Here is a 21,600-nt window from a genome sequence, read left to right as displayed (position 1 = left end):
TTTTACAAGAAGGTGAGATACCAGCACAGAAAGAATTCATTATGGCACTTCTTGAATTTATTGTTAACAACTCATATTTTCAATACAAAAACTCATATTTCCTACAAGTCGCAGGTACAGCAATGGGGGCCACCATGGCACCCTCATACGCCAATGCATTCATGCATAAGTTTGAGTCTGAGCATGTACTTAAGAACTTCAATTGGCACAGCAATCTGGCAATATGGATCAGATATATAGATGACATTTTTGGTATCTGGACCAATACAGAATCTGAACTTTTAGCCTTTTTCGATTACCTCAACAGCATAGACCCTAGAATTCAGTTTACACATGAATACTCGAACAAAATCATACATTTCTTGGATGTTGAAATACAGATCAGACTGTGAATATCATACTACAATCTTTCGGAAGAGCACAGACCGCAATAACCTCCTACAAAGACTGAGCTTCCACCAACCAAGCCCGATTAAAAATCTCCCCTACAGTCAAATGCTTAGGGTCAAAAGGATAGTCAGCGAGCCTGCAGACTACCAAGAGGCGGTGAAAGAGATGGGTGAGAAATTTTTGGAGAGAGGATATTCCAAGGAAGAGATAAAGGCGGCTACTGCACAAACAGCTACACAAAACAGAGAAGAACTATTGAAACCTAAAACAGAACTAACGCCTCCGTTGGTCTTTGTATCTAAATTCTCCAGGCAAAGTAGCCGCATCAAATCTATAATCAAGAAAAATTGGAACACTATAACTTGTGACCAGAGAATAGAACATTTGTTCAAAGAACCTCCCACTTTCGCCTATCAACGCAGTCAAAACTTGAAAGACAAGCTAGTTAACGCCAAACCTCCACGCAAGAAGAAGTTAACCGATCGCATAGGCACATTCCCGTGCTTGAACTGCAGCAACTGCAATTACATCATGAAAGGATCAATCATCCATACTCCGGAGTAAAGATTAAATTGAAGGATTATGCCACGTGTGACACACAGAATATAATTTATGGAATTAAATGCCCATGTGGGTTCTATGTGGGCCAAACATAACACACTGCCAAAGTCCGATGGAATGAACATCGATCATGTATAAGGTATCACACTGCTACCTCAGCGGTAGCTAGACACTGGCCAGAAAAACATCATAACTTGGCACAGATAAAATTTGTGATTTTAGAAGTGGTCCAAGAACTCAACAAATATGAAAATCTACAAAAGAGACTTGATCAACGAGAAACATATTGGATTGATCAATTAAGCTCTTTGACACCCAAGGGGATAAATGAAGAAATAAACTACATGTGTTTTCTGTGAACTTGATTAGACATTCCTGTTATTACTGTTTGTTCTTGTAAGAATGGGCAGCACAGTTACAATATTTTCTCAAATTGGGATACTGCTATGACTGGGATCGTGGTCACCATAGACTGTAACCATGTTCTCCATGGATTACTTTGAATTAGAGGAATATGTGTATATAACAATCGATATGTGATCACTGGCGGTTGATATAAGCTTGCTGTGAATAATGTCCAATTGTAACCTCTTTGCAGGTTTCCGATATTCAGAATCTAATGCTTTATAATTCATACCTGTGATACTTACCTGTGATACGCCATCTTGGAGCGTTCATTATAAGTTCCCGTTTCGTTCATTCAGAACATCATGCGTTTCTAACAAGCTTTCTGCCTCCATCAGTTTTACAATCTTATTTTACCATCACATATACTATGGATATTTAGGGTCAGTTATATCACTATTTTGCATCTACATCCTTGTTCCTCCTGTTAATAGATTTCCGACTGCACATTGAACACTTAATAGTGTACCATCAGCTCCATGCAGACCGACATTCACGTAAGTTGAACATCCTTATGCTTTTATTATAGACATGACTTCCGTATGTGCCTGTGCACACACTAACATCCCGTTTAGTAAATACATTCTAAGGCATACACCTTTTCTCGCACACGTACGAAGTTGAATTGGTTAGTTTCTCTTTTGTTGCAACGTTGCCATGGCGATTGTCCCGCCTACCGTGTTTCCAAGTAGGTGGGACCCAAGCCGTACGTGCTACGGAGAAACACCTTTGGGTCACCATGACACCATTTAAATACCAATGCTGGCATTCGCGCTTGTACAAATGTGTATGCCATGTACGAAGCATTTTCTGCTGATTAATGGTAAGAATCCATTTAACTATCCTTTTATCCTTTTACCGTGCATTTAGGAAGCACAGTATATTTATTAGCTTTTTTCTGATGTTGACAGGAGCTCTTACCCCGGCTGGATGCTTCACACGCCAGTTGAAAAGTCATTTGATTTACAAGGTACAATCACTTTGACGACTTTTTTTTAATCTTTTGACACCGCACAGCAGACGTTTGCAAATCTATTGACATAAAGTTTTCTCTTCTTATTCCTATATCAACATTGTTGGGACACTTAGATGAAACATTGAACCGGTATGTATTTTTTATGCATGCTAATTCTGAATCACTGTTTGATTATTTGGTTGACTCTATGTTGTATAATTGTGCAACACAGTAAAATGTTGGGCATATGAAAATGAACACTTCATGTACGGCCCTGAAGAAGGTTTTGTTACCGAAATGCATTGGCAATTGTACATGAATTCTTAGCCAATATTTTTGCCTGGCCTCATGTACCAGGACGCAACGACATTTGATTGAGAAAATAACTAAGGGATGTGAATAAACATTTCCTTTAAGAAAAGAATAAACAGTAGTTTGTTGTGAATACTCATCATTTGAATTTTGTTGCACGTTCAGATTTAATAGCACTCAAGTGTGCAGCCCTGCTATGGGTTAACTGAGAGCACCAGTTCTAATAGGGTGGACTCACTCTATTTTTTTGGTTCTTATTCATGGGATCTCGTCAGTTCTCCCCAGAGGGGAGCCCTTCCTTGTGAGGCTAGGGAGGTGAGGGCCCAACCCAGTAATCCCCCTATGGGTGGCGGAAAGCGGGACACCTGGGGATAAGGACTCCCATTCTATGAAGGAACTCCCTAACCCTTTTCCCCTTGGCACCAAGTCCAGAGATTGAGTTTGGTACACCTGAGGGATCTGGGCACGCAGATACATTTTACAGATCTGTAATGTCTAAGGTCATTGAATATCTTGGCTGGGGTAGAGCTGCAGTGGAATTCGAGCAGGATGATTTAACAGACATCCTGGATAAGGGTCCTGGAAAGGATCCAGTCCTTCTGTTCCACACTGCAGCCAGAAATAGAGTCTTGGAAAAAAATAGACTCTACCCCTTCAGTGAATAAAGATATCACCAAGAAATACAGGCCCTCCTCTGTTGATCCCTAGTTTCTCTCCAAACATCCGAGCCCAGACACATTAGTGTTACAAGCGGCCACCTCTACCTCCAATGGTGCAGTGTACCCTACGATCCCACCGGACAGGGACGATGCAAGAGTTGAATAGCCTCGGGAGGAGAGTTTTCTCGGCAGGGAGCATGTCTCTAAAGGTGGTGAATGTCACTCATACTCTGTGAGAGGTGGGTGTGATGGCGGCTTAACATATCCCTGAGAAGCATTTGATGAATCCTAAGGACTTTTCACTAATTCCCTACCTAACGTCTTCTCCCAGGAGGCACACACTTTCTGATCCTGACCTTGGGGGTGGTGGTCTGCATGCAGAGCACCTGGGAGGAGGAACAGGCCCAGGGGAGTGAGAGGAATCCGTGGGATGAGACATAGTATTTGTCTTCCTCTAGGGAGGATGACTCTGCAATGCCAAAGTATGTAATGGCTTGTTTTAATAACCATCTTGCTTTTCCACACGATACACATGTAAATAGGGGTGAAACCAATCATAAACTCCTAGGCCTTGGGAGAAAAATAACCCCATCTAAAATTTGGGAGACCTGTAAAGCTGAAAACCGCCCTAACACCCAAAAGTGCAGTGAAAGGAAATTTGTTAACACCAGCGTAACAGAATTTCCTTTCCCTTTTCAATCATTCCTAATGACTAATCCTCATGGTGTTCCTTTAAAGAATGTCATAAGGAACAAACTGGGGTTTAAAAATAATATAACAGGCATACGAAAAACACATTTTTCCATTAGGGACTTGAAGTCCCATAATTCCCCAAGTACTGGGACAAAGAAGAAGACTGAAAAGGTACACATGTTGTATGAGTGATCAGTTCATTCATGCAGATGACCCACACCTGAGGGAGCCAGAGAGGCTTAAAAGGCCCCTTTGGGTGCGGATCATAGAGTTGGTGGTGTTGGTGAAGCCAGAAGCAGCATGGTTCATGCTGGCAGCCCAAGCAGAAGCTGAAGGAGAATGCGGACGCAGGGACCACTGCATGGCCGATATCAGCTGTGGGCCCTGAGAGAGTCGGTATCCCCAGAAATCTGAAGTGCAAAGGTTGTGCAGTGGGAAGTGTGCAGAAGGAAAGCTTCCCACCTTGTGACCTGTTCTACAGAGACTGCACTGCAGGAAGCTGTGTCAGGTGGCTGGTGTGCACCGAGGGCTTAGATGCCGTCTCCATGGCTGGCATGCACCAGATGGCCTCAGGGGCAAGATGAGCTCCAATTGGAAGTGGCATGGGCGAATGAGTACTAAATGAAGCAGTTTGCCGGGTTGCTAGGAGCCATAGCATCAGAAGTCCTGTGAGTGCCGAGGGTTACAAAGGTGCACGTCTTACCCAGTGAGTTCACAAGCTGTCAGTGACCCCAGAGTGCACTGTCCCCGCTCGGGTGTTGAAAGCAGGCTTTCGACGAGTGAGCAACACTCACATAAAAGCAAAAGTAGTGCAGAGAATGCTTTTGAATACCAAACTATTGCAAAGCAGCAGAAGCAGCACTCGTGTGGAAATCAAAATGATTCCCAAATGAATTCTTAATACTGAACTAGGGGAAAGCGACAGAAACCTAGAATATTAAAGTCAAATGAACCTCAAGTGTGAGTCTGTGGAAAACCCAGCAACCCGAGGTGGCAAAATTGTTAAGAATTAAGCATTACCCAAGCCAAGACACTGAAACCAAGACAAACATAATCTAGCCTATTTTGCCAACAACAGTAGGGGGCTAATGCAAGGTCTATGAGCTCTGAAACCTGTTGTTTATATTGTATACAACCTATAGTGCAAACTGTGATAAACCCACATTGCCAAAACCAGGCAAAAGTTAGGAAGCGACCCTATCCCTGTGAGTCTTTGGTGTTTTGTGTAGTGGGGAACAAGAGTGGCAAAAAGGCTGCCCTTCTGGGAAAGAATATCCAGAAAGGGAGAAGCATCATTTGCAGGAGAGCATTAAAGAGCACCTATGTGAATCTTGTTTTCCCTGAAAAATGGTTGAAAGTTTTGAGGTGTAATTTGTTGAATTCTGTGAAGCTGTTATAACCTCTTGTCTGTTGACATTGACCTCAGACGCACTTGTTATTTGGAACTGCTGTTCGGGCAGGAGAGTATACCTGGATGGCAAACCTTTGGAGATGATAGGCCTGCATGGAAGCAGGCCAGGTGGTAGTTGAAGGAGTGCTACAAGGTGGACCTGACAGAAATATTTTCTGTTAGTCGTATGAGAAGAGCTGTGCAAGGCTATTGCAGAGAAGTTGTATTTCTTTGAGTTATCAGAGTTGCAAAACATCTTGACCAAGACAATCATTGTTGCTATTGAGGAACTGAGAACCTGTTCAAAGAACTAGAGTCGTATAGCCTTTATGTTGGAACTTTGTTGACAAGTTGAAGTTGCATCCAACTGTATTGCAACTTTGTTACAAATCAAGATATCCTTGTGTTCTTTTCTTGAACTGTGAAGCAGAATCACGTTTAAACCTGGGTAAGGGGAGTCCTCCCTGTTTTCTTTAGTTTATTTTAAGCAGGGAAATCTTCATCAGGGCAGGGATAGGGAGGCATTCATCCAACCTTGTAATATAATAAATTGAATTTGTTGAGAAAACTTCACAACATGGTCCGCCTCCCATTTCTGACCCCTCACATGGAGGAGAAAGAATATCATACCGAATGGAAAGGATGCCATGTGTCAATCACTACAGTCTGGACTAGACACAGCTGACTGTGCCAGCTGTTCCATGGCTGCCAGTACCGTACTAAGGTTTGCTTGGCTGAGAAAGTCGGGTTTTGCACTGGATGTGCAATCTAGATTTTTAGATATGCCCTTCGAAGGTTCACAATTCTTTGGCACTAAGGCGGATGAAAGTGTGAGAAACTGTTTCTAAAGCTGCCACCAAATCTCTGAGTGCTGCAATTCCGCATCCACAGAAGGGCTGATCATCTTTTCAAAGTTGGAGGGGACGGCCATTTTGTTTCTACTCCTCTGTCGGAAGATCAAGAGACCAGTTCTCTCAGAGAGGACGAAGAAGTCTGCCTCGTGGGTCACAAGGACATGGTGGTAGAGGTGCTACTACGCCCTTGGCCTCTCTGTATCCACAGCCTCTGCAACTCCAAAAACACTTTCAAGCCTTAACCCACAGGACTGTGGTAGGAAGCAGATTATCTCAGGATCTGGAAGAGTTGCAAAGTATTACTTCTGATACTTAGGCACTGCAAACAGTTGCCATGGGTACTGCCTTCCTTTTCTGAAAAGGCCTCCAAACGGTCCCTCAAGAGGCCAGTCCTTGAAAGAACCAGACCTGCTCTTCTTACTGGAGGTACTAACTCTGTTGGAGAAAGGTGCAGTCGAATTGGTACCTGCAGCAGAAATTAATCAAGGCTGGTACTCGCTGTACTTTCTGATCCCAAAAAAGGATGGATGATTGCAACCAATCTTGAACTTCAGATGCTTGAACAAGTACCTCAGGAAGGACAAGTTCAATATGGTCACTCTTTCGTAGATCCTCCACTTCCATCAGCTCCAGGATTGGATGGAGTCATTGGATCGTCGGGATGCTTACTTCCACATGCCAATAAATCACAAGCACAGTTCTCACTTTCAGTTTTGAGTTCTGCCTTTCGAGCTCACCTGCCCGAGGATCTTTACCAAGTTGATGGTGTTGGTGGCAGCAAATCCAAGGAAGGGGGGATTCACATCTACCTCTACCTTAATGATTGACTGATCAGAGCCCATTCACCCGAGTAGGCTTTGCAACATCTAGACTGCACCTGCCACACTCTCCACAAACTGAGCTTCTCCTTCAATTTGAAGAAGTCCCACATGACACCTTCCCAAAAGCTGCAGTTCATTGCAGCAGTCCTGGATGCTTCCTCTGGGAAAGCTTCGCCCCCAGAGCTAGGGGCTCTTCACATTTCGCAGATTATAAGCACATTTCAGAGTGCCATCATTTACCGGCTTTGATTTTCTGAGGTAACTGGTCCTCAAGGCATTCTTCATTTTTCTGGTGCCGGAGGCTCGTCTGAACATGAGATCCCTTCAGTGGGCCCTCAGATCCCAGTGATCGCAATTCTCCGGCAGAATGACGGACCTAATTCAGGTCCGGAGCAAAGTCTTTGGTGGGCCTGTCGGGAGAATGTTTTGAAAGGGGAACCTTTTGGCAACCATGGCTGGAGATTACGGTAGTAACGGACACCTCCCTTATAGGGTGGGGAGCATATGTCAACCATCTGTCGATCAGCGGCTGCTGGTCTCAGTGGGAGGCCAAACTACACATCAACGTTTTGATAGCCTTTCTGCCCTCTCTGCATTGGGCATTGGAGAAATGTCCTGATAATGATGGACAGCACAGTAACCATGTATTACCTCAACAAGTGAGGTGGTCTAGAGTCACTACCACTGTGCAGAGAGGCAATGCAGCTCTGGTTTTGTGAACTGCAAGAAGGAATCTTTCTATCAGCAGTTCACCTAGACAGAGAGGAGAACACAGTGGAGGATGCTCTGAGCAGGCAGAACATAGTTTCCCATGAGTGATCGTTAGCTCAGGAAGTCCATCTAGAGATCTTCCCTCCTCAGGTGGATCTGTTAGCGTCCAGTGTCCACAAGAAATGCAACCTGTACTGCTCCAGGGAATTTCCTCAGAGAGGAACTTGGGGAGATGCGTTCATGGTGGGTTGGGATTTTCCACTTATGTACGTGATTCCACCATTCCCCATGTTCTCGGGAGGTTGTGAACGTTCAGGAAGTCCATGATCCTGATTGCCCTGGATTGGGTCAGGAGGACGTGGCACCCAGTAACTTCTGGAAATGTCCATCTGTCCTCCTATTCGTCTTCCCCAAAGAGAGGACTTGCTGTCGCAAGGGGGGGTGTAGGGGGTCACATTCTTCACCCAGAAATTAGGACCCTCAACCTTCACGCTTGGTTTTTGAGAGGTTAAGACACGAGGATTGAGACCTTCTGGAAGACATGATGGAAATGTTGCTTTCGGCCAGAAGGCTAGCAACACAATCTCTATACCGCTGCTGTCGGAGCAGGTTTTCCAGCTGGTGTAGAGATAAAGAAATAGACTCATTCACTTGTATTACACCATCAGTCTTATCCTTCATTATACATCTAACCACTCAGGGGCTTCAAGTTTCTATGACCAATAGCTATCTGACTGCACTGTCCATTTTTAAGCGTTTGACGGAGCAGAGTTCCTACTACAAAGTCCCTACTGTCATCCAATTTTTCAAAGGCTTCATTAATATCTTCCTGCTGGTTTCTGGGATTTCAACCTAGTTTGAGCTCCCTGATGGGTGCTCATTTTGAGCCTTTGCATTCCTGTCCTCTTAGGATGCTTTCCTTAAAAACTGTTTTTAACAGCTACCACCTCTGTTCGCAGTGTTAGCAAGCTTCAAGTTTTGTCATCTAAGCCACCTTTTTATAGTCTTTTATAAAGACAAATTTGTGTTGAGGGTCTGCCCCTCTTTTCTACCTAAGGTGGTGTCAGAATTCCATTTGGTGCAAAATGTTTTGCATACTTTCTACCCACCTCCTTATCCATTTAAAGAGGGAAGACTCCACAGACTGGATCTTAAGATAGCGTTAAGCTTTTGTATTAACATGCTCTCTAAATGAAGACAGGATGATCAGCTGTTTGGAGGCTACGCGGGCCATAGGATGGGACAAACGGTTACAAAACAGACCCTGACTCGCTGGATTATCTTATGCGTTTCCGTATGCTACAATCTAGCTGGAAAATAAGTCCCTGAAGGTTTAATGGCTCATTCCACTAGAGCAGTGGCAACTTCCTTCACCCTTCAGAGAAGGGTACCAGTGCAAGATATTTGCAATGCTGCCACCTGGTCTTAGTTGCATACTTTCACGAAACACTATTGCATGGATTCCTCATTGGGCCAGGAAACCAGATTTGGAAAAGCTGTTTTACACAGGATAAATCAGAAATATAGTCTCCTTTGCCACCTCCTGCAAAGTACTGCTATGAGAGTCTATCAAAGATGGTCAATACACGACAGGACACAATCCATTCGAAGAACAAATTACTTACCCCTGGTAATGTTCTATCGACTGGATGTTCCTCCCACGTATTCCTGATTGCCCCTTCCATCCTACCCCTCTGATAGGAGAATATTTCTGTGATTTACACCTTTCTCTCTGTTAATGCTCATGCCTTTCTTATCTTCGAGACTGCTGTGCTGTTGAGAGGAAAAACATGAACTGAGGCAACAGGCGCAGTGCGTGCCAATTATACTGATGGCAATGTCGTGCTTGATACGGACATAGGCCGTCGAGGGACACTGGGTTGGCCACGACGCCGCACAGCGCCCGCTGCTGTGAAAGATTTCCGAGCCGCACGCAGGATATTCAAGTATATCCAAGATGAGGAATACATAGGAGGAACATCTAGTCGAAAGAACCGTACCAGGGTGAAGTCATTTGTTCATCTCCCTTGTCAGTGATAATCCAAGCAGGATTAAAGAGGGTATTCAACAACAAGAGCTGCCTGGGGGTAATCTCCATATTGTTATCAGACATGGAAGAATTGCTGTAATTGTAAAGCAAGCTTTCAGAAGCCCTTGGGAAGAAGTAAAGAGAATTTTGAGGCCTATTACCAAAGACTATGCCAGGATAGCCCTCAAGGCTGGGCAAGGTGGGTCAGGAGAAAGGAGCAATTCTTCTGATCTGACTTTCATTGTTGAATCGGAAGCTAGAGTATAGGATTGTTGAAAATGCGATGAAGAATGAGCCAGTTCACCAGGAGAAGGGAGTCATTCACCTGGAACTAGTTTTATATGGATACTGAACTCTTTTGTAGATTAGTGGTAGGGTTAGAGTATGTTTTTGGACAGAGGACCTACTCTTCATTTGGACAAACACCTGAGTTGATATTTGTGTAGGTATATTTAGAGATGGGTAGAGGTAGGTTATTTTCTTTTCTAAAATAGTGTTGTTGAAACATGTCCCCTCCTTTGTCCAACTCCTTACTCCACCACGCTACAGTTGCCAACAAATATCAGGCTCCCAGGAAGACTAGATTCATCTGACGTGTCCCTTTTTTAACACGCACCATTGGAAACCCTCCCACCTACTCCTCTTGACTCATACTGCCAATTCACGTGCACTATGTCAAATCTGAAGATGGCCTCCAGGGGTGGAGCTAAGGGAAGCCTGTTCATTGGCTGTGGGGCAATCTGATCCAGATGACTCTAAAAGAGTACTAAAGTGGCACGCAGTTTAACATTTCTAGGTAAGCTGCGTTTATTTTTGAATACTTTATTTTTGCATTTGTCAACCTCAACAAACACAAAATGGAATCCGTTTCCCCCCAAGCCTCCAGGTATCCTTGAGATGTACCCAATGCACAGCAGCACATGAGTGTCACTGGTGAGCATACAAAGCATTACTTAACGTTATCAGCTTGTTCCTTTTTATCAATCTGAACAGTTATCAGATGCTGGATATAAGGGCCCCAAACGTCTGGGGGACGTGCATGTAGGAGAAGAGTCCTAATGAATGCGGTTTCCATGTCATGACAGTAGACGACATCCTGGAGCCACAACTGTATACTGGGGGGGGTGGGCCCTCCCCCTTGCCATGGCAACTCTCCTGCACGCTAGTACTAAAATCAGTACCGCTAGTTGCCTCACAGCCAGTTGTAAGGATGTTGTACATCCCAATAGTGGAGTGAGTGGGCGCGTCCCCAGAAGTTCCCCAACTATCAGTGTAATCTTGGGCAGCACCTCGGACCAGAACTGGCTGACCCTCGGGCACTTCCACGCCAGGTGGAGGAAGCCTGCTGGGGTGCAGCCGCATCTGACGCATGCATCTGGAATGGAATGGAAGTGTCTGTGTAGTCTGGCTGGGGTGTGGTACACCTGGTGTACAAAGTTGAAGTGGATAAGCTTATACTTAGAATTGAGGGAAACTTCCTGGGTTTGCCGCAGAATATAGGCCCAGTCTTGTTCTTCAATGGGATTTCCTAGGGTTGTTGCCCACCTCCTCTTCGAGATCTCCATCTCCCCGGTCCCGTGTTCCATCAGATCTCTATAGATCTGTGAGATTAACCGACCTTCCCCTTGCGTCTGGATCACCCCATGTAGTAGATGCCATATTAGTGGTTGTGCTGGGAATCTGGGAAAGAAGGTCTTAAAGCATATCGGAGCCAAAAATACAGGAATATGTCAAGGGCCGGGACAGCTCCATGTTCTTTTGCTTGTTGAATCGTAAGAAATACTCTGTCTACAAACAAGTCATCCAGGGTCTCTATCCTCCGCTTATCTGTCCATTGCAAATATACCCGCACACTCTTTATGGGTAGCCTAGGGATGTACTTCGCTAGCAGGAGGGGTGAGTACAGGCAGGATATGTGGCTCTTCCCGGCCATCCTTTTCCATATCATATATGTGATCAGGACCACATTTAGCGTGTCCGGTGGGACTCGGAGCTCTCAGGAAATTACTGCTCAAAGCAAGCTGGGGGGTCATTAGAGCCCGTTCGACTTGGACCAATGCCCCAGGAATTGTACCTGTGCCGTCCAATAATAGCGTTCAAAATCAGGCAGAGCTAGGCCTCCCTTAGTCATCGGTTGTACGATTAATGCATAGGCTACTCTTGAAGGTGTCCCATCCCACAGAAGATCTAGGATCAGTCCTCCCAAGTGCCGAAAAAAGCCACCTGACAGCAACAAGGGGACATTGACGAATAGATACAAAGCCCTTCAATGGTCCTGCCGTAGTTATAATGAAACAATTCTTCGCGGTTGCGAGATAGCACTACCCCTAGGTAACCAACCCCAGAGGCCTCCCACCTAAGGTCGAATTTGTCCCGGTATTCCCTGGTTTCAGCTTTGAGGGGGAACACTACAGACTTACTTTGGTTAATCTTAAGCTCTGAGAATACCCCAAACCCAAGAACCTCTTGCATCACTGGATTTAAGTTGATTTCTAGATCGCTGATAAAGAGGGTCACATCTTCTGCATACAGCGATATTAGTTTGTGGTCCTAGGCTAAGACCTCTCTCGATTTGCCGTTCTCTTAAGCCTGCAGCGAGTGGTTCCATCGCGAGGGCAAACAGTAGTGCAGACAACCCTGCCGGGTCCCTCTTTGCATTGCAAATTGCACTCTTTGCACTCTCCCCATTACGATTTTTGCTGAAGGGTTCATGTATAGAAGGGAGGCCAGTTTTATGAAATGGACCCACGGGCCTACTTTTTGTAGTACCGTGAATAGATCAGGCCACTCCAGAGTCGAAAACTTTTTTGGCGTCTAATAGTAACACAACTGCCTGGGACAAAGGGTTCAATGCCTCGATGAACACGAAAAAACGGCAAAGACTGAACGTGGTTTTTTGCCCGGGTGTGAAACCTGCCTGGTCCGCCAACACCAGTCCGGGCATTAACGGGAGTAGCCTTCTGGCCGAGACTTTGGTGAAAAAATGTTATTGTAGACATTTATTAGGGAAATATTACTAGTTACTCATCGTAGTGACTAACGTACTCTTAGTTCATAGTCCCCTTTCCTCCATACTGCATAGGACGTCCCTCGCTAGGGACAGGAGACAGAACCTTTTTCACCAGAAAAAACTTCTTCCCCTTTAAATTTAGAGGCGTGCAGGGGCACGGCCCTGGCGGCAGCTTGTGTTGCCCCTCGTAGGCCTCCTTGATGGCCGCAACCATCCACTGTACAATGGAGGGCTTGGTTGCTTGATAACCGGGCTTGGATCCCCCGAAGGTGACACAGTGCATCCGACATGCGGAAGCCCTGGGTCCTGTCCAGATAGAATTTGAGCGCACCTGACATCCAGACAGTGCAAGACTCTCTGAGCATCGTCCTTGGGGTCAGCAATAAAACATAGGTAAGACTATTTCCTCATTTAGATGGAAAGCGGAAGCTACCTTGGGTAGGAATGTAGGGTGAATCCCTGTGAGGCCACCAGAGCCTGGATCTCGCTGACTCTGGCAGCGGAGTTGAGGCCCACAATCAAAGCTGTTTTAATGGTGACTAGCCTGATGTCCGCGGACACCATTGGCTCTAAGGGATTGTGCGCCAATACGCCCAACACCACATTAAGGTCCCACACAGGGTGTGGCTTCTTGTTGGGTGGGAAAAGCCTGGACAGTCCCGTCAAATGTTTCTTGACTATTGGGTTGGAAGAGAAGACCCCCTGAGTTTCTGTAGGCCTCTATGGTTTCCAGATAGGTGCAACATGTGTCCGCCTGAGCGCGCCAGGTGTGCTGAGAAGGAGAGCACATCATCCAGCGTGCATCTCTTTCTCCAACTTAGAATATTCCCCGTTGACAGACTGGGAACCCTAACCGAGGGTTCCCAGTCTGTCGACGGGGAATATTCTAAGCATGTAAATCCATGAAAGATACCAATGCTGGAGAAATGGAGTTACAGGTAAGAAACTGGCTCTCACAGTCTGGCAAACTAACCCCAATGATACCACCATACAAGCGTTTAAAGACATCGCCAAACTATACAAAATCCGCCATCATTGCTGCCAAAGCCAACTCCTTCAATACCAGGATCGCCAACGCTAAATCAGGATCCAGGGAAATCTTCGCAATCTTCAGAGAATTGGAGTCCCCAACTCCCCCCTCAAGCTCCCTGAATAAAGACAAAGAATGGTGTAACGACATCCAAGAAGTCATGCTCAACACACTGAATACTCTGCAAGAAAAAATCATCAGTCACCAAAAAGCCATATCGCAACAACTATCCAACCTACACCAGAACACCGCCGGAATCCCAGCTTTCTCGTTCCAGGAAATGACAGAAGAGGAAGTCCTAACCATACTCAACTCCATCAAACCCTCCAATTGCAAAGGCGACTCATGTCCAGCCCAGCTCATCAAGGACAGCGCCCCCTCACTGGTACCATTCTTCACAGACTTCATCAACGCCTCGTTCAAATCCAACCAGGTGCCATCTTGCCTCAAAGAAGCCTGGGTCCGCCCATTATTGAAAAAAACCTTCACTAGACCCCAAGGTACTAGGAAACTATAGGCCCATCACAACAGTTCCCTTCCTTCTCAAGATCATGGATAAAGCTGCATACATCCAAGTTCAGAACTACCTAGAAGCTCACCACCTACTTGGTCTCCGGCAATCTGGCTTCCGCCCAAACCATGGCACAGAAACAGCACTACTGGACCTTAAGAACCAAATCGATGACCTAAGACGTAAGAAACCTGTGCAGTTCCCTCTGGGACCACTGCAAAAGATTTAAGACTACAGGTGTTTGGCTGTAAACCCACTTGGTAGCAGTCTGTACCACACAGATTCACTTGGTAGCTGTGGCTGAGCAGTCTGACTTCCCTCAAGAAGAGTTAGGCAGTATACAGAGTATTCACAATAGGTCAAAAGAACACCGTAGAACAAGTAAACACTGACCAGAGCTTGGTGTAAAAGAGATATATAATTATTTATTTAAAACCACATCTAGTAAAACACACAGGCACTAATGTTAAGCAGTTCAAAAACACGGTCACTAAAAGATATACACTCCCTTAAAAGAATATTAGACAATTCTTAAGAAAAGCCCCACTTATTTTCAGACACAGTGAGCGCTTAACGCAGATGGCACTCTAATAATTCGTTTTTAAAAAGGGAGAGAAAAGCAGGTATAATTTGAAACAGATCCCAACACTTTCACAAGAACACAACAAGAGAGGAAGGCAAAGTAAAACCGTGAAGTTAGAGTTCTGAAGGCTGGATCCACTTTAAGAGGATCAGAACGAAATGTGTCCAAGGTCACACGGTTGCAGTGCACAAAAGTCTTGAAAGGTTCAGGAAGAGTTGGACCAAATAAAGGGACCAGTTAGATGGTCAAGGCGGCCAGCCAATCCAGAAGGTTAAGGGATTATTATTACCTTGTAGCAATCTTTAGAAAGGGAGGCCTGGCGGACATGGTACCTTAAAGGGGTGAGAATACTCCAGCGGGGGCAGTTGTTCCTGGCAGCGGATGGAAGTCGGTGCTTCGTCCGGGGGAAGAGAGAGGATCTCGTCAGGGAGGAAGACAGGAGTCCGTTGCACTGCCAGGGAAGAAACCAGCCGCGGAGTTCTCAGGTAAAAGGAGCGGTCCTTTTATTCGCGGTCCAGTGGTAAGTGGCTATCCGGTTGCCGGGGTGCTTGGCCCGGGCAATTCGACCACAAGTCGTCCTTGGATGCGAGGAAAAGAAGGTAAACTGGTTGTGCCCACCAGTCAGGGGAAGAAGCCTCTCCAGCCGGGAGATCTTCTCTGTCGTCGGGAAGTGGTGAGTCGGTTCCGCAGGGCTCCACCGGTGGTGTCGTGGTAGGTCGGCTCAGCTTCTCCCTGGTTGGATTCTCAGGTCCTGTGGCGACTTCTGAAGTTCCAGTCCCCAAAGCCCTGCTTTTATGCAGCACACCCCCATTCACTCAGCCTAGCTGTCAATCAAACATGCTAAGTGGTGAGCCGGCCGGCTCACCACTTGGACCAATCACACAAGAGTGCGACTTGAGTTACCAAGGTAACTCAGTCCAGGGTACCTAAACCCCCTCCCACACCCCCTGTGGTACCCAGACAGAGTGGCACCACTTTTGGAGGCTTCTGTGGAGAAGCCCGCCAAAAAGTGGAACAAAGGGCTCAACTTGGGTTGGAGTCGCAGAAGAGAACACAAACGCCATTTTAGAATCGAGTCCTGGCAAAAAATACCAACCGGCTAATTAATTTGAAATAAATAAACCGGCGGTATGTTTGAGGCTATGAGAATTAAATAATTAAAGTTGGTAGCCTCGAACAATGGGAAAATCCCATAGGGATATATTCGCGGTCGAATATAAAAAGTAGTATCCACTGCCACCAGCCAAAACTCGATCAGGGGGGACGGAGACGTGCCCCCTTGACTAACAGAACCCGGGGCAATCGAATTGCCCCGACCAGTACGTCCACAATATGATGGTTTGTACCAGTTTCTGTTAATAATTTGGGACTAGTAAAGCCAATGGTGACTTTACATGCCCTGGGAGACAGTAGTCAGTCCCAGGGTATGGAGTCTATGGTGGGGTGTCACTATGACACCCCTGTGTCACTGCACAGAGGGTGCTGTGTAACACACATAGTAAAAACACATGAGACCCTATTGGGTAAAGGACCCCATAGCCCATAAAACACATAAACAGTCAAAGGAACACCATAAATCATGTCCAAGAGTGGGTGAAAAAGAGTCTCAATCTTGGCAGGAGAAAAAACAAATCCAGAAATCCAGCAAAGCTGCTGGGGGACTCACTAGGTTAGGAAATTCAGCCTAAAGAGAGAATTCTCCCTAACAGTAAGCAATACAGCTCTCCTACTTCTACTCGGCCTCTTGGCGGCATTTGACCTGGTCAATCATGACACCCTCTGCCACCACCTCTCTACAGCGGGCAACTTCTCAGCAGAAGCCACCGCCTGGATAGCATCCTTCCTTAGGGGCAGAGAAATTAGTCTTCTCGGACACAGCCTGCGCCCAGCCACATTTAATTTAATGCAGTGTCCCGCAGGGGTCCTGCATATCTCCCACACTGTACAACCTTTTCACAAGGTCATTATTCAAATACCTCGATGCAATGGGCATCACCTACACCAACTATGCGGACGACACTCAAGTCCTCATCCTTCTCACTGGAGACTACGAAGCTGACCACAAAAACCCTCATCTCCATTTACTCCACCATCCAAACCTGGATGGCTGAAAACTGGCTCTGCCTCAACAGCGAAAAAACAGAGCTACTCATCATCGGATCACCAGCCACAATCAATAAAATGGGGCCCCAATATGACGACTCCATCATCGACAACTGCCGCATCTCGGTCTCCAAAGCAGTCAAAACCCTTGGAGTCTACCTGGACTCAAACCTCACCATGGACAGACAGGTCAACGCAATCTCTTCAGCAGCAGCCTACCACTCAAAACTTATCACTGCTGCAAGGCCCTTCCTTTCACAGGAAAACTCCCTCACCATCGCAAGAGCTATCATAGGCTCCCCCCTAGACTACTGCAATGCACTCCTACTAGGCACTTCAGCCAAAAATATTAAACATCAAACGGTGCAGAACAATGTCCTCAGAGCAGCCACGGGAATCTCAAAAAGAGACCACATCTCAGCCACCAGAAAATCCGTCCACTGGCTTCCGGTCAAGGAACGGATCCTTTTCAAATCACTGGCACTCACCCACAAATGTCAACACGACACAGCACCGCGCTACCTTGCTCAGAGATTCTCTGGTCCCCCCCTCTAACAGACCAACCAGATCTAGCCACACTAACCGCCTAGCAATTCCAAAAAGCATCAGAACCAGAGCAGGTGGCGCTAGCTTCCCAGTCCTCGCCGCCACCAACTGGAACCTATTACCCGCCGAGATCGGAGGCATCAAATCCCACCTGGGCTTCAGGAAAGCAATAAAAACTATGTTGTTTGTATAAACCCCATTTGGGCCCGGTCAACTGTATAACCTCTGTAAAGGCAAAACTTCCTTTTTCCCAGGCTAGGGGTAAATACGATCTCGCTGTAACACCCTCGATCTACCCCTCCCGGCACTGCAACTAAGTCATTTTTTGCAACAGCGCCCCGATGCCTCTGGGCTGCGTGGCGCTTTACAAATATAAAAATAAAATAAAAATATAAAATAAAAATAAACTATTCCCTTCTCCAGCATTGGATCTTTCATGGATTCACATGCTTAGAATATTCCCCGTCAACAGACTGGGAACCCTCGCTTAGGGTTCCCAGTCTGTCGACGGGGAATATTCTAAGCATGTGAATCCATGAAAGATACCAATGCTGGAGAAATGGAGTTACAGGTAAGAAACTATTCCCTTATAGTCCGCCCAATGACAGAACCTAGTTAATTTACTCTTGTTTTGGCTCCTGGTAGCCTTGCTCCTGGTGCCCTGAATGATCTTCAGGTTAGCCTGTGATAGGCTCAGGTGCCTGAGAGTGACCTCCTCAGGAACTATGCCGCAAGATAAAGTAATCTTGTCATCTCAGCGTCATTCTGATAGCTCCATGGTGGCCGGCGAGACTGTGATTCTCTGAACTGCTCAGCCTCACAAACAGACCACCCATTTACCTGCCGAGGGGACCAAGCCACCTCCTTCCCAGCATGGGGGCAGGGTCATCCACACCGCCCCACAGAACTTAACAGGCTTCCTAATGTGCTGCTTATTTTGTTGACTGATTTACCCAGAATGTACCACTCTGATATTTATTTCTTACTGTTTTGTGTGCTGTATTATATGTTTTTTTGCTATAATGCTATTAATGTGTGTGAAGTACCTTGAAGCGTTGCCTATGGCACTGTTGTGCTTTATGAATTTGCTTTATACATAAAAGACAAAACATACTGTTGTATACTTCTTATTAGGTCTATATATAGAACAATTTTCCTTTTTTTTCCCCCATTGTGCGAACAGGAAGAAGAGCCCAAGCCCCTTGCTGATGTTGTGATTTGTGTTAGTAAAAAACTCAGTAAGAAGCAGGGTGAACTAAATGGTATTGCAGCCTCTCTTGGAGCAGATTTCAGGTAAAAGCCACTGAAATAACTTTCAACACTATTTCTATTGTGATTTCTTCTTTCAAACTAATTATTAAAAAAAAGGTCTGTAAGCTTTTCCCGAAGATAATGAAGCAAGTCCTGTTTACAGTCATAAATGAGCCTAAGGGGCCAGGCGGCGTATAGATTACATGTATGGTGAGAGATTGGGAATTATTTAATGGAACTTTGACAGAGAGAATTTCACATGAGTGAATAGTTTGTGCGGGATTAATCTAATAGAGAGGTTTTCTTTAGATATGATGGCAATTCCTCGTTCACCTGAATCCTCACAATCTCGTCTGGAGATAGTGTAACCTTTTGGGATGGCAAGCAATAGCACTGGTCCGGCGGAATTGTGCAACCAGGACTCGGTGATGGCTAAGAAATCTAGATCATTTTCTGTGATAAGGTAAGACATGTCAATGGCATGTGCTATGAGGGATCTCACATTATGTAGAGCTCGTTTGATATAGTGATCCTTAGGGGCTTTGGTCATATGTGAAGGGTAGGTAGTCAAGCTCAGTTGTGTCGGGGCTAAGCCTGACAGTGTGGCCCATTTGCGTAATGCAGATGGGGGGCGCGGGGCGGTTGATCTGTTGGTAGGGTTGGGACACCCACTTTTGAGAAGGTTAGTTCTCTTATTCGTAGATGGGAGGGATCTAGCTAGCGGTTCATACAGTTTGGGAAGTCTAGCACATAGTTTAAGGTTTCTCATGACCGTTGTGCAGGGGGTTGAGGTATACAGTTCCATCGTGCCCTTACCACTGAACAGGTAAGTAGTGGGGGCCATAATTCGAGTGTGATATGTGGCAGTATTGGAGTTCTCTGTAGTATATCCTTTGAGTTTTTTACGAGACTGACGGTCAAGAAGAGTATTACAACCAGGGTGAGGTGGAAGCGATTTTGGCCTGTCATGGTCTGGTAATAAAAGTGATGGGCAGGCTGAAATGGCGGGCTCTAGATAGATATATAATTAAGAGCGGCGGCTATCGATAATCAAGAGGCTGATGCAAATGAGTTGCATAGGTCAAGTGGATGGAGTGGGCTGGCAGTGGTCGTTGAACATTACACAGTGGCCAAAGATACCATTGAGTGTGACAGCACTTAATAGCACCAAAAGCAGGGGGATCTAGGGTGCTAGCAGTAGAGGGTTACTAACTCCCAGTAAGGTATACGGTACAATGGTTGCTAGTGAAAATTAGGCATTGGGTTCACAGGTATAGCGCATGGGCTAGGCCCTAGATGGTTAGCAAACAGTCAGTCAGGTACAGTGTCTGATAGTCATATATCACGCAATCGACAGTGAGCTAATGACTAACAGCTAGTAACAAGTAGCAGGCTCAGATTAAGATGCATGGCGCAGATAATACAGATAGACTCGCAGTAGGCAGACTTTAAATGTTAACATGATAACACTTGCATACAACACCAACTTGGTACTGGGTACGATAAACAACCGTATGCTGGCGACTAGTACCAATCGGGTAGCAGGCTCAAGTTGAGATGCGTGGCGCATGTAATATAAGCAGGCTCACAATGGGCAGTCTAATAATGAGTCGGGCGGCACAATCAGGTGAGTGCGGGATCTGTGGCAGAGTTCAGTAGTTGGCTAGAGGGATGCCGGGCGTATACGTGTAACTTAACCGAGAGCTTAGCCGAATTGAACGAAAGGCTGTTTTCTGCTCGCGGGTCTAAGGGCAGTCGGTAGGTGTCAACAATGAAAACGGGTTGTGACGCTGATGAAGCGCTATGCCATGGACAAGCGAAGAGAGCATAGTATTTGCGTAGCAGATGTTCGTGCCGGTTGGGGGGGCTGTGGAAGTCCAGTGTACACGGAGGCGCCTTAATTGTAGAGAAGCGGGTTACGAGGGAGAGGTGCGCTACAAGGGTGCTGTTAAAGGTGGCAGGGCAGGATGTAGCAGGTTAAAGTTAACTTGTCAGCTGTCCGGCGGCAGATAGGCGGATCTGGCGAGTGGCGACGGCTGGGACAGGCTGAGGGCAGGAGTCAGCCTTAGTACCTGGGCGTTAGGGAAGTGGGCCGGTTTACGCCTGCCAGCGCCGGATTGGTGCTTAAGCAGGCACCAGGGGCCAATCCAAACCAGCTTGTGGGAAGGTCCCACTAGTAGGTGGGTGGAGGAGCATCAGGCCCCTAGGCGGCCATCTTAGAACATACACTCCTCGTGGTGTATGTAGGTAACCAATGTGTTTTTCCAGGCAAATTAGGCGTGATTACCTGCAAATAAGGGCGCAATGAGGGCGCTTCTGCCTTATTCAATTAGAGCATTAAATTGCTCGGATTCAATGGTGAAAGTGGTATAAAGCGCATTTCGAGCGCTTTTGTGCGGATTGCTTACCGCATTTGTGCAGTACATGAGGCTTCCAGTCCTTGGTTTCACCACTGCTCCTGCAGTGGCTGGAAGGAGCTCCTGCTCCCTGGAAGATGGTGAGTGCTGCAGAGGCAATAAGAGTGTTCTCCCCATCAGCACAGGCTGACCCGTCCCCAATCACCTGCGGGCTGCCTCAAGGCTCCTGCGTATCGCCCACCCTCTACAACATTTTGACCAAGCCACTGTTCGACGATTTGGACCTTCTGGGTATTGCCTACGCTAACTATGCAGATGATACACAGATTCTCCTCCCACTTTCTGGGGATCATGACAAGGACGTGGCCCTGGTGAATAAGATCTATCTCATCATTCAGGCATGGATGGCCACTCGCGGCCTCTGCCTGA

The 21,600-nt window shown here is 46.2% G+C and overlaps 1 protein-coding gene across 2 annotated transcripts in view; it reads left to right on the top strand.

The window, feature by feature from the left end:
• The window catches only part of TOPBP1 (DNA topoisomerase II binding protein 1), a 1,370,800-nt gene that overhangs the window by 579,643 nt on the left and 769,557 nt on the right, over positions 1-21,600 (top strand). For both annotated transcript variants that reach the window (XM_069648712.1, XM_069648711.1), the window contains exon 16: positions 18,747-18,856. In XM_069648712.1, the coding sequence (XP_069504813.1) occupies positions 18,747-18,856 (110 nt within the window). The remainder of the gene's footprint in view (positions 1-18,746; positions 18,857-21,600) is intronic.

The sequence above is a fragment of the Ambystoma mexicanum genome, chromosome 2q, assembly GCF_040938575.1.
Source record: "Ambystoma mexicanum isolate Mex_15411 chromosome 2q, UKY_AmexF1_1, whole genome shotgun sequence".
Taxonomy (NCBI): domain Eukaryota; kingdom Metazoa; phylum Chordata; class Amphibia; order Caudata; family Ambystomatidae; genus Ambystoma; species Ambystoma mexicanum.
The sequence above is the reverse complement of the archived record's forward strand: the minus strand, read 5'-3'. Positions and strand labels throughout refer to the sequence as shown.